The sequence below is a fragment of the Urocitellus parryii genome, chromosome 2 (genome assembly GCF_045843805.1).
Source record: "Urocitellus parryii isolate mUroPar1 chromosome 2, mUroPar1.hap1, whole genome shotgun sequence".
NCBI lineage: Eukaryota > Metazoa > Chordata > Mammalia > Rodentia > Sciuridae > Urocitellus > Urocitellus parryii.
Window position 1 is genome coordinate 147544233 of NC_135532.1, and position 17679 is coordinate 147561911.

Genomic DNA, 17679 nt, shown 5'->3' on the forward strand with positions numbered 1-17679 from the left:
TGAACATAAAAAATATTTTTTTCTTTAACATACTTATTTAAATCATGAGGTCGTGTTTGTTAACATATATGTTAGTAGAATTTCCAAATTGTTTGACAAATCTTAATTCAAATTACATAGCCAGAATAAATCAAAAGAAACTTGATAGTAACTGCTATGCCAGCTCTCATTAGTTTCATTACATTTGAGAAATTACTGTTCCAAATCTCAGTAAATCAACATAGTATCATAATTTAATGTTTAAATATTAGGAGTCTTCTTTGATTAATGTTTTCTAGTTACTAATCAAAAGCTTATTTGATTTTATGTAGAGTGTTTGTAACACTTAAAATTCCTAAACTACAACTGACATAGGATTGCTGTATGTATAATATGGATGTATAACCAATGTGATCCTGCAATTTGTACACGTGGAAAAATGAGAATTTATACCCTATTTAAATCAAATGTATGATATGTCAAGATCATTGTATTGTCTTGAACAACTAATAAAAAAATTCCTAGACTAAAAAGTGAAATAATTTCTTTTCAGAAAACTGGCTTTGCTGTTTTCTTCCCCCACAAAACAGGTTATCTTTTTAAAGAGATAGAAACCAGAAATAAAGTAATACAGTAATCTGCATTTAAAGTAATGAAGTTTTATTTAGATGAGATTCCAAGAGTGGAAAAAGAATGAAATGAGAAGAAATAAACACATTTTTGGAAAATCGTTCACAATAAATTATAACAAATTCAGGAGGAAGAAAGTATACTTTAACTTATAATATTGTTAAGGTTTGTTTCATTATTGAAAGCATAAACAATGTTATACAATATCAAATATAAAACAGCAGCTTGCATATTAAAACATTTAATAAATATTAATTAAAACTCAAAACATTTAATACATATTAATGAAGACATTGTTATATATTTTGTATTTTTGTTAGCAAATGACAACAAATATAAGAAAATTATATGTATTAATTGGCTATTTTTTATATTTATAAATCATCTCTCCATTTTCTATAAGCCCTACTTTTGATTCACATTTATTTGTAACATTGTTTGCAGCGGAAAATGTTAAAATATTTCAACTCCATGATGAATAATTTCTCTATGTGTGAATAGTCTTTTAATACTTGTTTTCAATATTTATAATGTGTACATATTTTAATTGAACACATGATTTTTTAAAAATCTGTATAAAAAATTTGTGTATTTTCATTTTCAATATCTTGAATTTTAATATATAGTATTAAAGTATGACTTGTTTTCCAACACTGTGAAATGAGAATTAAAATTGGATTTAGGACTAAGCATTAGTTTCAGAAGCATTTGCTAACGAATTCTTTCCTTATTGATTCTCATGTCTCCTTTTTGTACATGCACATTGATAAAAATCACATATATAGGCACACATAGGAAGATCAAATTCTAGCCTCTGTCTTGCACAGAAAACACAAGAGAGTCTCAATCCCTACACTGATTGTCTAGGAGCCAAGGGAGACTTTTAGAAATCAACAAAAGTGAAACATGATAAACCATGACTGGAGAAGACTCTTCGCCTTCTACCCAGTCTCCTGTTTGGGTTAGAGATAGTTCATATACAGGATACCAAATTTCTCTATTCTTCATTTCTGTGTGACTCTTTTTATTATTTTTGATGTCTTAGTGCAAAAATGGTCCAGAATGCTGATTTCCAGGTATGCTAATTCACCTAATCTCCAGACTCAGTGCCTAATCCACATGGTAACTTGAATGTCTCAAAGACACCTCAAATTTAACATGATCAAAACACAACTCTTGAATTTCCCCTAAGCATTGTTCCTCTCTGGTCTTCTCTTTTCTAATGGTAGCTTCCTCCAACTGAAAGGGCAAGTCAGAAATTAAAAGTAATCCTTCATTTCTCTTCCTTCACACCAAACTCTCACAAGAACTGTCAATCCTCTCTCTCTTCTATCTACCAAATTTCTTCTGTTACACTATCTGCACACAATTCTCTCTCACCCAAGCATAACCAAGGGTTTAAAATTGGTCTACCTGCTTTTCCTGCATTAATTTATTTTAGATTTTTGTTCATAAAACAATTACTTGAATAATCCTGCTTTGTGCTTGGCTCTGTCTCTTTCCTTTCCTCCCCTCCCCTTTTGACCTTCCCTCTCATTCATTCATTTCTTTTCTTTGCTCTTGTATTTTCTTTCTTCCTTTCTTCCTCCTTCCTTCCTTTCTTTTTTGTTGAGTACTTATATCTTTACTTCCTGAAAGGGGGAAAAAAACCCTGTTGTATAAAATAAATAAAATTCACATAGAAAAAAACAGAATATATGAATCAAATCACTAGTTTTCAGAGTAATAAATTGTTTTCCCAATACCCTTGGAAATTTATGAATAACGTTGAATGGTGAAGATAAACTCATACATTTTTTACATATTTACTTATTTGAAGTAATTGTTATTGTAATTATTCTAGATAACTTAAGAACTTTCCTGAATTTTTCTGATAGGATCCCAGTAATTTCTGATAGATTGCTTGATTTCCAATATGAGAATGCAAAGCTAGTGATTGTAATATCTATCTCAAAATGAATCAGACTTTTTTTCCAAAGAGGTCCTATAAGTAATAATTTTCACTTGTTTCTGATGTATATATTTTTGATTTATTATAAAAAATACAATGACATTTCTCATTGAAATATAAAAAAACAGTCATGAAATTCATCTGGAAAAAAAATAAGAGACCCAGAATAGATAAAGCAATCCTTGGCAATAAGAGTGAAGCAGGTGGCATCATAACATCAGACCTTAAAGTATACTACAGAGCAATATTAACAAAAATGGCATGGCATTGGCACCAAAATAGACTGGTAGACCAATAGTACAAAATAGAAGACAGAGAGACAAACCCACATAAATACAGTTATCTCAAATTAGACAAAGGTGCCAAAAACATATATTGGAGAAAAGCTAGCCTCTTCAACAAAAGGTGCTGGGAAAACTGGAAATCCATATGCAGGAAAATGAAACTAAACCCCTATATCTCACCATGCACAAAGCTTAATTCAAAGTGGATCAAGAATCTAGGAATTAAACCAGAGACCCTGAGCCTAATAGAAGTAAAAGTAAGCTCCAATCTTCATTGTGTCAAATTAGGCCCCAACTTCATTAATAAGACTCATATAGTGCAAGAAATAACATCAAGAATTAATAAATAGGATGGATTCAAACTAAAAAGCTTCTTCTTAGCAAAAGAAATAATCAGTGAGATGAATACAGAGCCTATAGAAATGGGAGCAAATTTTTACCACATAGAAATCAGATAGAGCAATAATTTCCAGGGTATATAAAGAACTCAAAAATCTTAACAGAAAAAAAAAGCCAAAAAATAAATGGGCCAAGGAACTGAACTGACAGTTCTTAGAAGATGAGATACAGTCAATCAACAAATATGTGAAAAAATGTTCAACATCTCTAGCAATTAGAGAAATGCAAATCAAAACTACTTAAGATTTCATCTCATGCCTGTCAGATGGCAGGTATTATGAACACATACAACAATAAGTGTTGGGGAGGGTGTGGGGAAAATGGTACACTCATAAATTGCTGGTGGGACTGAAAATTGGTACAGGCAATATGGAAAGCAATATGGAGATTCCTTGGAAAACTGGTAATGGAACCACCATTTGACCCAGCTATCCCACTCCTCTGTTTATACACAAAGGATTTAAAAACAGCATAATACAGGGACACAGCCACATCAATGTTTATAGCAGCACAATTCACAACAGCTAAATTGTGGAACCAACCTAGATGCCCTTCAGTAGATGAATCTGTGGTATATATACACAATAGAATACTACTCAGGATTAAAAGAAATTAAAATTATGGCATTTGCAGGTAAGTGGATAGAATTGGAGAATATCATGTTAAGTAAGCCAAACCCAAAAAAACAAATGCCAAATGTTTTCTCTGATTTATGGGAATGGGGTTGGGGATCATGGGAGAAATGGAAGAACTTTAGATAGGACAAAAGGGAGGGTCTATTCCCTAAAGACCTAAAAAGAGCATGCTACAGGGACACTGTTACATCGATGTTCATAGCAGCACAATTCACAATAGCAAGACAGTGGAATCAACCTAGATGCCCTTCAATAGACGAATGGATAAATAAAATGTGGCATTTATACACAATGGAGTATTACTCTGCAGTAAAAAATGACAAAATCATAGAATTTGGTGGGAAATGGATGGCATTAGAGCAGATTATGCTAAGCGAAGCTAGCCAAGCCCTAAAAAACCAATACCAAATGTCTCCTTTGATATAAGGAGAGTAACTAAGAACAGAGTAGGGAAGAAGAGCACGAGAAGAAGACCAACATTAAACAAGGATAAGAGGTGGGAGGGAAAGGGAGAGAGAAGGGAAATTGCATGGAAATGGAAGGAGACCCTCAGGGTTATACAAAATTACATACAAGAGGAAGTGAGGGGAAAGGGAAAAACAGTACAAGGGGGAGGAATGAATTACAGTAGTGGGGGTAGAGAGAGAAGAGGGGAGGGGAGGGGAGGGGAGGGGGGATAGTAGAGGATAGGAAAGGCAGCAGAATACAACAGACATGAGTTTATCAATATGTAAAGCAATGAAGTGTAACTGATGTGATTCTGCAAGCTGTATACGGGGTAAAATGGGAGTTCATAACCCGCTTGAATCAAAATGTGAAATATGATATATCAAGAACTATGTAATGTTTTGAACAACCAACATTAAAAAAATAAATTAAAAAAAAAAAAAGAATGTCCCATGAAATGATATAGACATCATCACCTTAAGTACATATATGAAGACACAAATGATGTGACTCTACATTGTGTACAACCAGAGACATAAAAATTTGTGCTCTATATGTGTACTATGAATTGAAATGCATTCTGCGAGTCATGTATAACAAATTAGAACAAATAAATGAATGTTTAAAATTTTAAATGTATGAATAAATAAATAAAATAGCAAACAGTAGATAAAAATATACACACAATGATTTCCTTTTCTTTTTTATGCCAGTGATAATGTGTATGTGTGTATAGAGAATGTGTATATAGTATCTTGGCCTTGATTTTTAAAAAGTTTTAAGCACGATCATAAAGTCTTTCTTTATCAGTATCTGATAATATGTCTTTCATTCTTTTTTAAAAATATGTAGCCATCTAGTACTCTGCTCTGTGTTTATTTACCTTAAGCTCATGGATAAGGATTGAGATTCTTGTCAGTACTTTACAAGACATCTCTACTTATTCCTTTTTTCTACCCACATTTAATCACTTTACATTTGCTATATAACTTGTATTTATGCAACTCTAGAACCAAGTATTCCTTTCTGAAAAAAATCTAAAAATATTATAATACATGAGTTAACAACTTTACATTAACTTCTACAACTGATGGGTTTAATCCCACCTCTGTCAGACTTATCTCATTTAATATTTCTGACTCGCATCATGTTATGTTTATTGCTCTTCATTTATATGTTTTTTAAACACACTTTTGGGGGAATTTCTTCTGGTATTTTTGACACTCTGTATAGTTTTGAGGTGTTTTCTTTATGTTAATACCTTTACCATATATACAATCCCCATTATCTGCAGTGTTTATAATTTGTAAATAATAACATTTGATTACCACTAGTATTTATGTGCCAGATGACGGAATTGCTATACTTTAGTGTTCTCTCTTTATCCCTCTTCTGTTCATGCTGTTTTAATTTTTCTAACTTTATTATTATTAATGACACTAAAGAGAATCAAACAAAAACCTTGGAGCTAAAGAAATGAAAATTGGAAAAAATACAGTGAGAATCACAGTATACTAAATAAAGCAGAAAAGGAGCATTTGGATTTGTATTTAGGGCTTTTAAAATAATCCGATCAGACAAAAGGAAAAAAATCAAGAAATGTTAAAAATTCATGAAACACACTTCATTGAACAAATGTGTGCATTATGATTATTCCAAAAGGAGAAAGAGAATGACATAGAAAATCCATCTGCAAAACACTAGCTGAAAATTATACTAATATTGGGAAGATGCAGATATTCAGGTCCAATAAACTTAAATGCCCCCCAAATAGTTTCAAACAAGAAATTCCTCAAGGAGGTCTAAAATAGTCAAGCTGTCAAAAGTCAAAGGAAAAAATTAAATGCTAAAACTAGAAAAAGAAAAACATCAAGTTACCTATATATGGAAATCCCTATTTGGTCAACAGGAGATTTCTTAACAGAAACTGGGGGAAAAGAATTGATATAATTAAAGTTCTGAAAGAAAAATTTCCAATGAAGAGTATTTTTATTTGTAATCTTTTTAGATATGCATGACAGTAGAGTATTTTGACATATGATCCCATTCTTGTGGTTGTACATGATGTGGAGTTTCGCTGGTGGTATATTCATATATGAACATAGAAAAGTTATGTGTGATTCTTTCTACTCTCTTTCCTATTCCCATTCCTCACTTCCCTTCATTCACCTTTGTCTAGTCCACTGAAATTCTATTTTTTCCTCCCCACCCCTTATTGTGTTTTAGCACTCACATATCAGAATGCACATTTAGCCTTTGGTTTGGGGTGATTGGCTTGTTTACCTTAGCATAATAGTTCCAGATTCAACAATTTACCAGCAAAAGTCATAAAGTCATTCTTTTTAATGGCTGAATAATATTCTACTGTGTATACATGGCACATTTTCTTTATTAATTCGTCTGTTGTAGGGCACATATGTTGATTCCATAACTTTTCTTGTCTGAATTGAACTGCTATAAGAATTGATATGGCTACGTCATGTCAGTGTGTGATTTGAAGTCCTTTGAGTATATAAAAAGGAGTGGGATAATTGAGTCAAATGGTGGTTCCATTTCAGATTTTCTGAGCAATCTCTATACTGCTTTCCAGAGTTGTTTCACCAATTTGCATTCCCACCAGCAATGTATGAGTGTTATGAATTCTTGAGCAGAAAAAGTCTCATGTTTTTAATTCATTCAATAACAAAAAAAAAATGAGCACCAGAAAATGCCAGACACTACTCAGAGTTCTGGACATACAGGATTAGACATATTAAAGAAATCCCTTCTTGCTAAACCTATATGCTAATGGGGGAAGGAGAAGCAGTGACCAATTATAGAAGTATTGACAGATGTGGTTTAGTGAAGTGTGATTACCAGTACGAAAATGAAAGGGGGAGAGAAAAAGAACAGTATAAGAAAGGTAAGGGGTAGGTGGTAAGAACAAGACATACAGAGAAAAGTCTCAGTAATTTGTATACTAGACCAATAATAAAATCAAATTTGAACTGAGTGCATTACAATACATGGGCATAAAATCAAGCCACGTAGTGAAGAAGTTGATGACCTTCTCTGTACCTGACAACTTCTGGTTTCCTCTACAAATAATAACTTTTTTCTCATGAGACTTATTAATTCTACTTCCTCCAGAAAGTGGACAAACCAGCCATAAACTATTTTCGGACTCTTTTACATTTTATGTTCAGCATGTGGGAAGGAATGTTATAAATTAAGATGTTTTGTAGAAATCAGCAAGATGATAACAAGACTTTAGGGAACATCATTTGCTTTAATCTTATTGTCCAAAAGACATCTTTAATAAATTTCAAGTGGCTAAAATGTTTTTAGTATTTAATATCACCCAAAAAATACATTTATTTAAGTACAGGAAAACTTGGCAAAGTAAGGACACATTATTAACATTGACCTATAGGTTGTCTCTGAGATTCTCATCCTCTAATCCCAATTGTTGCAAAACTAAGGTACACGTATATATTCTTAAATACTGAGACCCTCAGCACAAAGCAAACAATGTACTTTCAAAAAACTCTTCTCAGTGAATTCTAGGTAATATGAGTATTAACACTTATATATCAGTATTTAAAATATGTTGTGTGGCATAATAGGCATGAAATAAATTCTGTTAAGAAGGGAAGGTGTATTTAGCCCTGCAGAATTTTCTTGGTGTGCATAATAAAATAGGCAATTTCCTTGGGATGATGCATTCCCTCCAGGTTTAAAGTGGTTGAGTTTTGTGGATTTTGGCAATTATTAACTTTTAAAATTTGATTTTGCTTAGCAATTTCTACAGAGAATGGAGAAAATTCTAAACTTATATCATGTTTATATGTAGAAAAGCATGAGCTCAACTAACGCCCACATTTTAAAATTCAATCCAGTGTTCCATTTGTGCAGTTATTGCTTCTGAAAGGAAAATAGTTCTCTGAATGCCACCATTGTCATAGAATAATATTGTCACAAGAAGTTTCTCTTACCAATGAAACAAATCTATGTCAACCTAAACGAAATTGTCAGTGTACAACAGTACTGTGCAAATTCACATAAAGGGTGAAAGCTGGTTCAAACTAATGGTTCCATAGAACCTAGAATCCTGAAATTGTTGCCCAGTAATCCCAAGTAATATTCACAAGCAATATTCCAGTATATTTTGAAACAGATTGGAATTGAGCATTAGTTAAGGATTGTAAACTAGTAACAAATACAGGGTGGGAAGCTGGTAAGTCAGTGACTGTGCAATAAATACCATTCAAGTACAAGGTTATAAAATTCAAGTCAGGAGCTGGGGTTGTGGCTCAGTGGCAGAGCACTTGCCTCGCACATTTGAGGTACTGGGTTTGATCTTCAGCGCCACATAAAAATAAGTAAAAATAAATAAATATATATTTAAAAAAAGAAAATTAAAGTCAGTTTCAATCAAGAATTTAAAATGCTCATCTGTAACATTAGTTTGTATCTATGAATCCTATTCCTAGGATTTATGTGAATTCTAGCTACTGTGGGTTAGTCTACATTCTACAAATATGCTTTGTATTTTATTATGTTTTGCATGTGAAGAGGGCCTCCACAGCTCCTATGTTAATTAAAGGATATTCAGAGGTGAAATGCTTGAAGTATGAGTACTTTGACTTAATTTGTTCTGAGAAGTTGAGTTGTTACTAAGACTAACCTGACACTGGGGTTCAGAATGCTTTTGAACTCATTTGTGGGAGGAGTTTGGATATGCAGGTTAGAGAAGACCTAGAATGTTGCAAGCAGAGCTTAATGGATGATTCTGGTGAGAGATTCAAAGAACAAAATACTGATAGGAATGATGATAGTAAAGACTGTACTCATAATATGTCAGTGGTTAGAGAGGATTCCACTGGAATTCGGACTAGAGGTCATTCATATTTTATCCTGCTGAAGAACTTGTCTTCGTTTTGCCCGTACCCTGATACTTTATGTGAAGGTGAATTTAAAGGTGATGAACTAATTGATGTGGCAGAGGATAAGTTAAGGCAGCATAGCATTCTGGCAGTGACATGGGTATTGTTGTTGACATTTAGCAAGGTTTATCATGAAAATAGGAAGCAGAAAGTAGAGAACGAAGAATTTAAAGACCTACAGTTTTGTCAGAAAATCATGTGTAAATCTGAAGCCAAGTAAGAAGTGGTTGCTAAAGAGATTACTATCACTAAAGTTAAGCTAATGCTTTGTACAGAGATAATAGTAAAGGTACCTTGAGGGTATCTCAGGCTGCCCATGGCAGGACAAGAGTGTAATGTGAAAACTAATTTAAGAGATGGTGGGGCACGCTGCTTACACAGGAGCACCTAGAAAGTTGTTTCTCCAGGATTCCTTTCACTGTGCTTATGAACCCAAGCACCCAGAGGCTGTAGCAGCCATGGTCAAAGGGGGACTTAGCTATTGCTCAGGCTGGTAGTAGACCTTGGCATAATCCATATGGTGGTGATTCTGCAAGCATGCAAGATGCTGGAGTGCAAGAGTCAAAGAAGGCCAGGGGGTGGCGGGGGGGCGGTGTCAAGCAAAATGTAGCAGGGCTGTGATCATCAAGGAGAAACCCTGAAAGGGTGATACATAAAATTGTAAGATGGGAGTAAAGCTAGAATGGAGTTCCCCATTGTTCACAGATGCCAGTAATATGTATCATCTGCTAAGGAGAGCTACTGGCCAGGGAAAGAGCCACATGAGGCTAAAAGACAGGCCACAAGAGTTACAATCAACAAGGTCAAAGGGGCAGAGTTGCCCAAATACTTGAAAGATGACATTTGCCCCAGATGCCAGATGTGGAGCTACAGGAAATGATTTCCTAATTGGGTTTAGGACTTGCTTTGGTCCCATCTCTTCTTTATGTGCTCCTAACCTGCCTTTTGAAATGGGAATGTTTTCTCTGTGCCATTACATTTTGGAGGTATGTAACTTGGTTTCTGTACCATGGCACATGGAAAGTATGTAACTTCCTTTAGATTTCTACATAGATTGCAGCCTAAATATGCCTTGAGTCTCAATGAGACTTTGGACTTGGAATTCTGGATAATGTTGAAGCTGTTTAGAGAACTATGAGAACTCTAGGAGAAGGAATAAATAAATTTTGCATTGAGAGAAATACATGAGCTTTTGGGGACTAGGAACAGAATATAATGGTTTGGATATGAGGGGTCCCACAAAGCTCCTGTGTTCATGTAGGAATACTCATATGTAATGATTGTATTCTGAGAGCGGTGACCTAATCAATCTGTGACGGTTTCAGTGAGTTACTGGATGGTAAATGTAGAGACCTGGGTCATGACTGGAGGAGGTGGGTCACTAGGGCATACCCTGAAGGATTCATCTTCCCTGCTGCCCCTTCCTACCTCTATCTCTTTCATACACACACACACACACATTTTTATAATTTATGCAGAATTACCCTGAAGTCAACACCAAGAAAATCCCTTTAAATCAATAATCAATACACAACTTTAACTTGCCCTAAGTCTAACAAAATTATTGTCACTGATCTATGAGTAGAGAAAGTTGTCCTAGATTTTCATTAATTATTCCTCAATTTTCTAAAGACCAAATTTTTAATATATCAATTTCCCTAAAAATAAAGAAAATTACATCTCTAATAAGCTATTATAAAATGTTTGTCAGTGAACTCAATGCAATAATGGGTTTCCAATTTATCTACACTATAAATATGAACATGCATTCTTTAAAATACTTGTTTTTATTATTCATTTTTTTTTTAGTTTGTCTCTACATTGAAGTAGACACAACAAAAATATTGACAAGTGGTTAGTGCTTCATTCAGAGAATTCTGAGCTCAAATGTAAAATAGTTTTTCTCCAAATATAGTGATCAGTCTATAAAGGACCCTCTAAAATAATTTTAGATGTATTTTATGACTCAGAGAAATAATTATGCATTGAATTAGAAATCAAGGCAATCAATACATGTTCAGGATTTAACTCAATTTGCTGCAAAAGACAACAAAGAATAATAAAACACATTAATTCCACATTTCCACAAAGACCAAAACAGCCTGAGAAATTTCTGGCGTGTTTTATATTTTATGGATAGAATGGTGAAAAGAATTGTAAAACATAAGGCAGTTTCATACTAATAATTATGATGGTTATCAGACTTTAGTGACTGTTACGTACTTATACTTTTCTGTCTCACAGGACACTTTTAATGAATTTCAAGTTTTTATGTTTTTAGGACTTAATATCTCCATAGAAATACACTGATGTCATTACAGGGAAATCCCTCCAGGATTTGATGGAAAACTTTAACTTGGCTGTATAAGGGACATAAGTATTAACTCTGACCTGAAGGTTGTCTCAGAGATTTGTATTCTCTTAATCCCAAATGTTCTAGCAAGAATGTACATATATATATTCCAAATTCTGAGGCCTTCACCATAAAAGCAAACTCTTCTCAGTGAAATCTAGGTAAGATGAATATTTGAACTTATTTTTATTGTTAATATTAGCAACCACAAATATTTGCTTCCCTGAATGATTTATAAGTTTTCATGGATTCTAAATTTTATCCCCTGTTTTTCATTCTAGATCTTAGCAAAATTGGTACTGGGAACTAGCATGAGGTGCAATAGAAAAGTATAATTCATCTGACTTCCTGATCTCAATATATAATTTCAAAATACAGAGGTAAGATCCAAAAAACTTATTGAAAAACAAAGCAAGTATACTGAAAGTTATTTATATTTTAAATGACTATATGGCTTATATTTAAAATTTATACAATGTTAATTTTGATGCTTTCCTCATGGAGATACAAACTATTTTAATCACAGAATTTATGATTTTGTCTGTCACTTAATATATCCCAATGAATCACTAAGTAATAAGACTAAATAATTTTTAAAGCAAACTAAATATGAATTAAAAACACACATTAGGATTTAAAAGTTTTCTGTTTTAATAAGTATTTTTAAAAGATGTATTAAAATGACTTTTTATTACCTTCATGTCTTCTATCATACATTAGAGAATATTATATAATTTTCTGAGGAAAAAGAAAAAGAGTAGAAAAGACACTTAAGATTCTCAACTTTGTCATTTAAAAAATTTCCTTGGACACTTTTCTTCATGGTTAACATTCCTCAATATGCAGAGTATAAGAGGTCACTAAAGTTTGTTAGGATACTGAAAACAAGGTCACCCATTCCAGAAAACAGGGCAGAGATAGGTTTGGAATTCATTGTGCCTTCATTCCATAACAACTTAGGGCTCCTTTCAGAGAAGTATATAACAACTAACCTCAAAATTCTTACAATAGAAAATTGTTCAGATACATGGTGAAAGAACAGAGCCATGTAAATTATACATGAAAAAATATATATTATAATGGGGTATAGAAAACATTCTCTGAATTAAAGAAATGAGATTTGGTTGTCCTGGGACACTTGTTTAAAATCTCATGGAGTTGTATTGAGTATTAAGTATGCTTTAAAAAAAAATAGCAAGGATTTAAAGACGTGAAAAAAATTAACCAGACTGGTGACATATAGGCAGTCTTCATGAAAACAGTTGCAATAATCTGAAAGGGTTTGCAAATGATATTGTGTGGACAGTTATCTCTTTAGCTATCTAAGGTAATTTTCTATGAGAAGATCTTTGCATAATCTCTAGTATATAAAGTTAATATATCTATAATATGCTATTTAAAAATATTGGAACCTCTAGACTAAAACATAAATTTCTTCTCAATAGAAAAATACATATTATTGGAAGAATGATTTAAAATTTATTTTAGAGGTCTCAAAAAGTATGACACTAAAATTACATTGGAACAATGATCAAATATCGGTACCGAAACTTTATGCTATCATTGCAGAAATGCATAAAGATAAAACATTTCCACTTAAAGTATCCTCCCTGCACCTATCACAACATTCTTGTGAATGTGGACAGTCCTCAGCTTGAGGAGAGATATACTGAAAATTTAAGAGAACAAACCCCTATAGAATTAAATGTAGTTGTAATTCATAGAGTACAAAATATGCTTGAAGAACTCCTTTGTTGTAAAAAGAAAAACAGTGGGAAATTTTACACTTTTAATCAGAATCTTATACCTCAACAATTTCTATTTCAACAGACAATATAGGGATGACTGAGGGCAACCACTCAATGACAACTGAATTTATCCTCATGGGATTTATGGATTACCCAGACATGAAGACCCTTCTATTTGTGGTGTTCTCTGCCATCTATCTGGTCACCATGGTGGGGAATCTAGGGTTGGTGGCCTTGATTTACATGGAGCGCCGTCTTCACACACCAATGTACATCTTCCTGGGCAACCTGGCTCTCATGGATTCCTGCTGTTCCTGTGCCATCACTCCCAAGATGTTACAGAACTTTTTTTCTGAAGACAAAAGGATTTCCCTCTATGAATGCATGGTACAATTTTATTTTCTCTGTCTTGCTGAGACTACAGACTGCTTTCTTCTGGCAGCAATGGCCTATGACCGCTATGTGGCCATATGCAGACCACTGCAGTACCACACCATGATGTCAATGGAACTCTGCATTCAGATGACCACAGGAGCCTACATAGGAGGGTTCCTGCATCCTATGGTTGAAGTAGGACTTTTTTGAGGTTAACTTTCTGTAGGTCTCATCAAATCAATCACTTTTTTTGTGATGTTCTTCCATTATACAGACTCTCTTGTGTTGACCCTTATATTAATGAATTGATGTTACTTATCTTGGCAGGGTCAATTCAAGTCTTTACTATTGCTATTGTTTTAATCTCCTATTTCTATATCCTTTTCACTATATTCACAATGAAATCCAAAAAGGGAAGAGGAAAAGCTCTATCTACTTGTGCATCCCATTTCCTCTCTGTGTCAATATTCTATGGCTCTCTGCTCTTCATGTATGCTCAACCAAGTTCTGTTAATGAAGGTGAGAAAGATATACCTGTAGCTATTTTTTATACTCTAGTCATTCCTTTATTAAACCCTTTTATTTATAGTCTAAGAAATAAGGAAGTAACAAATGTTATAAAAAGAATTATCAAGAAGAGACAATTTTGTAATGTTCTGAAACAAGTATCATCTCCCTTGGAAAATTGATTTCTCCTTGATAATAATACTTTTTTCTAATCCTACAAATACTGAGAAAGTGGAAATGAGAGATCATCCTAAAGTATAATTCAAAATCTAAAATAGTGATATCTATCACAAGTGGGCTAAATATTTATCAGTTTCAAAGTGCAATTATTTACATATTTCAAGAAAATCCAATGAATTCTAATTTTATATATAGATATATATTTAATACTGTATTTCAATTTGATTTTCAACTTGAAAATTTGGTTCTTTCCTGAGATTGTATCTGAACAAGTACTCGTGCAGACCATTTATTACCCATCCAAGAATATTTTACAATATATTGTCAGTTGCTTTCACTCTCAAATTCTCAGAAATACAGTGTGTATGTACACATACATATACACACACACACACACATACACACACACTAGTGATTTATCAACCTATAATTTTTAATAATATGAAACATAATGAAGTCCATATGTATATTAATATTTTATGTAGTTTGTTTATTTTCCATCATTATTACAATGTAATGAGTAAACATATCAATTAAATCAAGTTTTTTTCTTCCTGATATTATTACCTGTTTTGTTGTTCATTCAGAGTAGCAAAACATGAACTGATTCCAATGAAAAGCATTGATATGTTCATGTTCATTAACAAAAAGAAATGTTGTTCAAGCATTAATTTCTCAGAAAAGTAATAAAACCCTAATTCTCTAAACAAGAATATTTACTCAGCAACTAAAATTACAAATATCAAGAAAAATAACATACATAAATGTACTAACTACTAGGTACTAATTGAGATATTTCACATGTATTGCCTATGGATTAATTAGGCCTACTTTGTTACACTTGTTTTTAATGAGAACCTTATGTATTTATATACTGGATAAATTTCCCATGCTCATTCAGTTGGTTAAGTCACAGGGATCTGGACTTTGAATCAATACTGTCTTTTCTTCATATTTGGTGTTTCAGAAAATGGACACTATATTACCTAAGGTCTTTACTTATTTAATAACACCAGAAGTAAACTACATTTAAAGGGAAAAAAAAATATTTGATCATGGGAGCTAAACAGAAATTAGCATTACCAGAACCAGTTTTTTTTTTTTTTTTTTTGGAAATGAGTGTGTCACTGGGAGTGGGAACAGGGGGTAAACATTTGTACAGAGCTACCAAAGTGGCAAAGTGTTGGAGAGTTCTTGGTGTGGGTAGTAGGATGGATGTGGATCAGATCATTAAGAACCTTAAATGCTGCCCAAAAAAATTTGAATTTATTTAGAACTATCACACATTCCTGTTTTCCTGACAGCAAATATGATTTCATTTTTCAGAAAGATGATCTGGCAATTGATTGGAGAGAAAGAGGAATGACTAACTCCAGTAATTCACACATTAAGTGATGAGAGTAGAACTTGAGGATATCTCAGAAAGGACAGGACACATGTATAAATAACATTTCAAAGAAATACAAATTATAAATTGCTACTATTTATAAAATCAAATGAACTACTAGCCTCTTCCTATATCAAATACATCACATTTGATTTTGTATTACCAGTACTCAAATAGTGTCTCTGATATTAGTCATTCTTTAAATGTTTTCTTTAAAATGTTTCCATTGTAATTATTAAGTAAAGGTTAATGGGATTATTATTATTATGTTTGAATATAAGATTTTTTCAGTCTTTCAGTTTAATTTCTTTCCTGGTAAATACTAATAGATATAACCTATATAAACAATGGCTCTTAGGGTCTTAAACAGGTTTGAAGACTATTAAAAAAATCCAGTGATGAAAAACTTTGAAAAGCTCTGAATTCAATGAATAGTTTACACAAACTGTATTTTAATGTGCATTTTCAGTTGTCAGAATTACATTCATTGATTTTCTTTTTTAGTAATCCCATGATGTTTTGTTGGGTATTTCTGCATCACCCACCCTAATGCATACCAACACTGAACCTCAAACATCTATAGATGAAAGAGTATGTGAATTATTTGGGAACCAAAAGACAATATAGATAATTTTTTTTCTGAAAGTTTCTCACAAATGAGTTTTCTTTATTTTAAAAGAGATTAAAAAGTAATATGCGTCCTCTGAATGTCATGGTCTATGGTTGTGAAACCTGTCAGAGCCCTCTTTAATTTTGCCATCAGAAAGAATTTAATCTAGAAATATGGTCAGCACTGAAAAAAGAAAACAGTTAAAAGATTGACAAAAAACAGACCTCAGATATCTGGACTAAATTCTTATAGTCATTTCATTCAATATATCTATTTATTATTTTAGCTTATTTGGGAAATATGGTTTATTTGCAAATGATTAAATGGTACTTTAGTCATGTCTACATTCATGTCTCTTGCCTATATTTTACATATGTCTTGTAATGCTCAAAATTAATCTTCACATACAGTTTTAGCTTACAAATAACTTTTCAGTAGTATCCACTTCAGTATTCAGCACATCTGTTAAGTCTTTCACTCTCATTACTATATTTCAATTTTCAATAACTCAATAAAAAAACATTAAGGGATAGACGGTTCATAATTTGTCCACAGAAATAAATGGTACAGCTCAGGAATCAAATCCAGTATATCTGGCTCCATAATGCATAATGGTAACCATTAAGTCATACTGTAAATAACATACACCAAAAGTAACATGAGATAGAACTTTTTAAGAATCCAAGCTGTGAAATGGAAAGAGATTGAAGAGGCAAGTGGATCAATCACAGTTACCTAAAAATTTTTTGAAAAATTTCAAAGTTCAAGAAAATAATGCAATTAATACTTGTATGCATTTTAAACCAAATTAAATAATAGATTAAGCAATTTTTTACATTTTATAATATTGATCTACATCAATATGTGCATATACATATGTGCATATACATGTGTACATAATGCTTGTATATACAACTATCAATCACATGTATGTACATATCTTACAAATGCTGCAGGTAATATACTGACACATACATATAATACTGTTAAATTGAATTAAATTTAGGTATAAGGGGACCTCTGCACTTGTTTTCTTAGGAAAAAACTGCAATTTAAATTAGTACATAAATCAAGAAAAAGCCTAACTTAGGAGTACACTCTTGTAACAAATAGCTGAGTGTTGGTCAATCACAGAAGCTGAGCTTCTGTCAATCATCAGTGGTAAAATAAGGCAAAACACTGTGAGCTGTAACCAATTAATCTCTCTACACATTGATTATATTTTCTGCCTAAAATGATTTACTACTTTGAGACCAGAAGTTCTTTGAA

General features: G+C 32.6%; 1 protein-coding gene across 1 annotated transcript; it reads left to right on the forward strand.

Moving 5' to 3' along the window:
* The first annotated feature begins 13444 nt into the window (after nt 1-13444).
* LOC113178124 (olfactory receptor 5K3-like) lies at nt 13445-14415 on the forward strand. The gene is given in 2 exon segments (XM_026382579.2): nt 13445-13928; nt 13931-14415. Coding segments are annotated over 2 exon segments (969 nt in total).
* Nucleotides 14416-17679: the final 3264 nt, after the last annotated feature.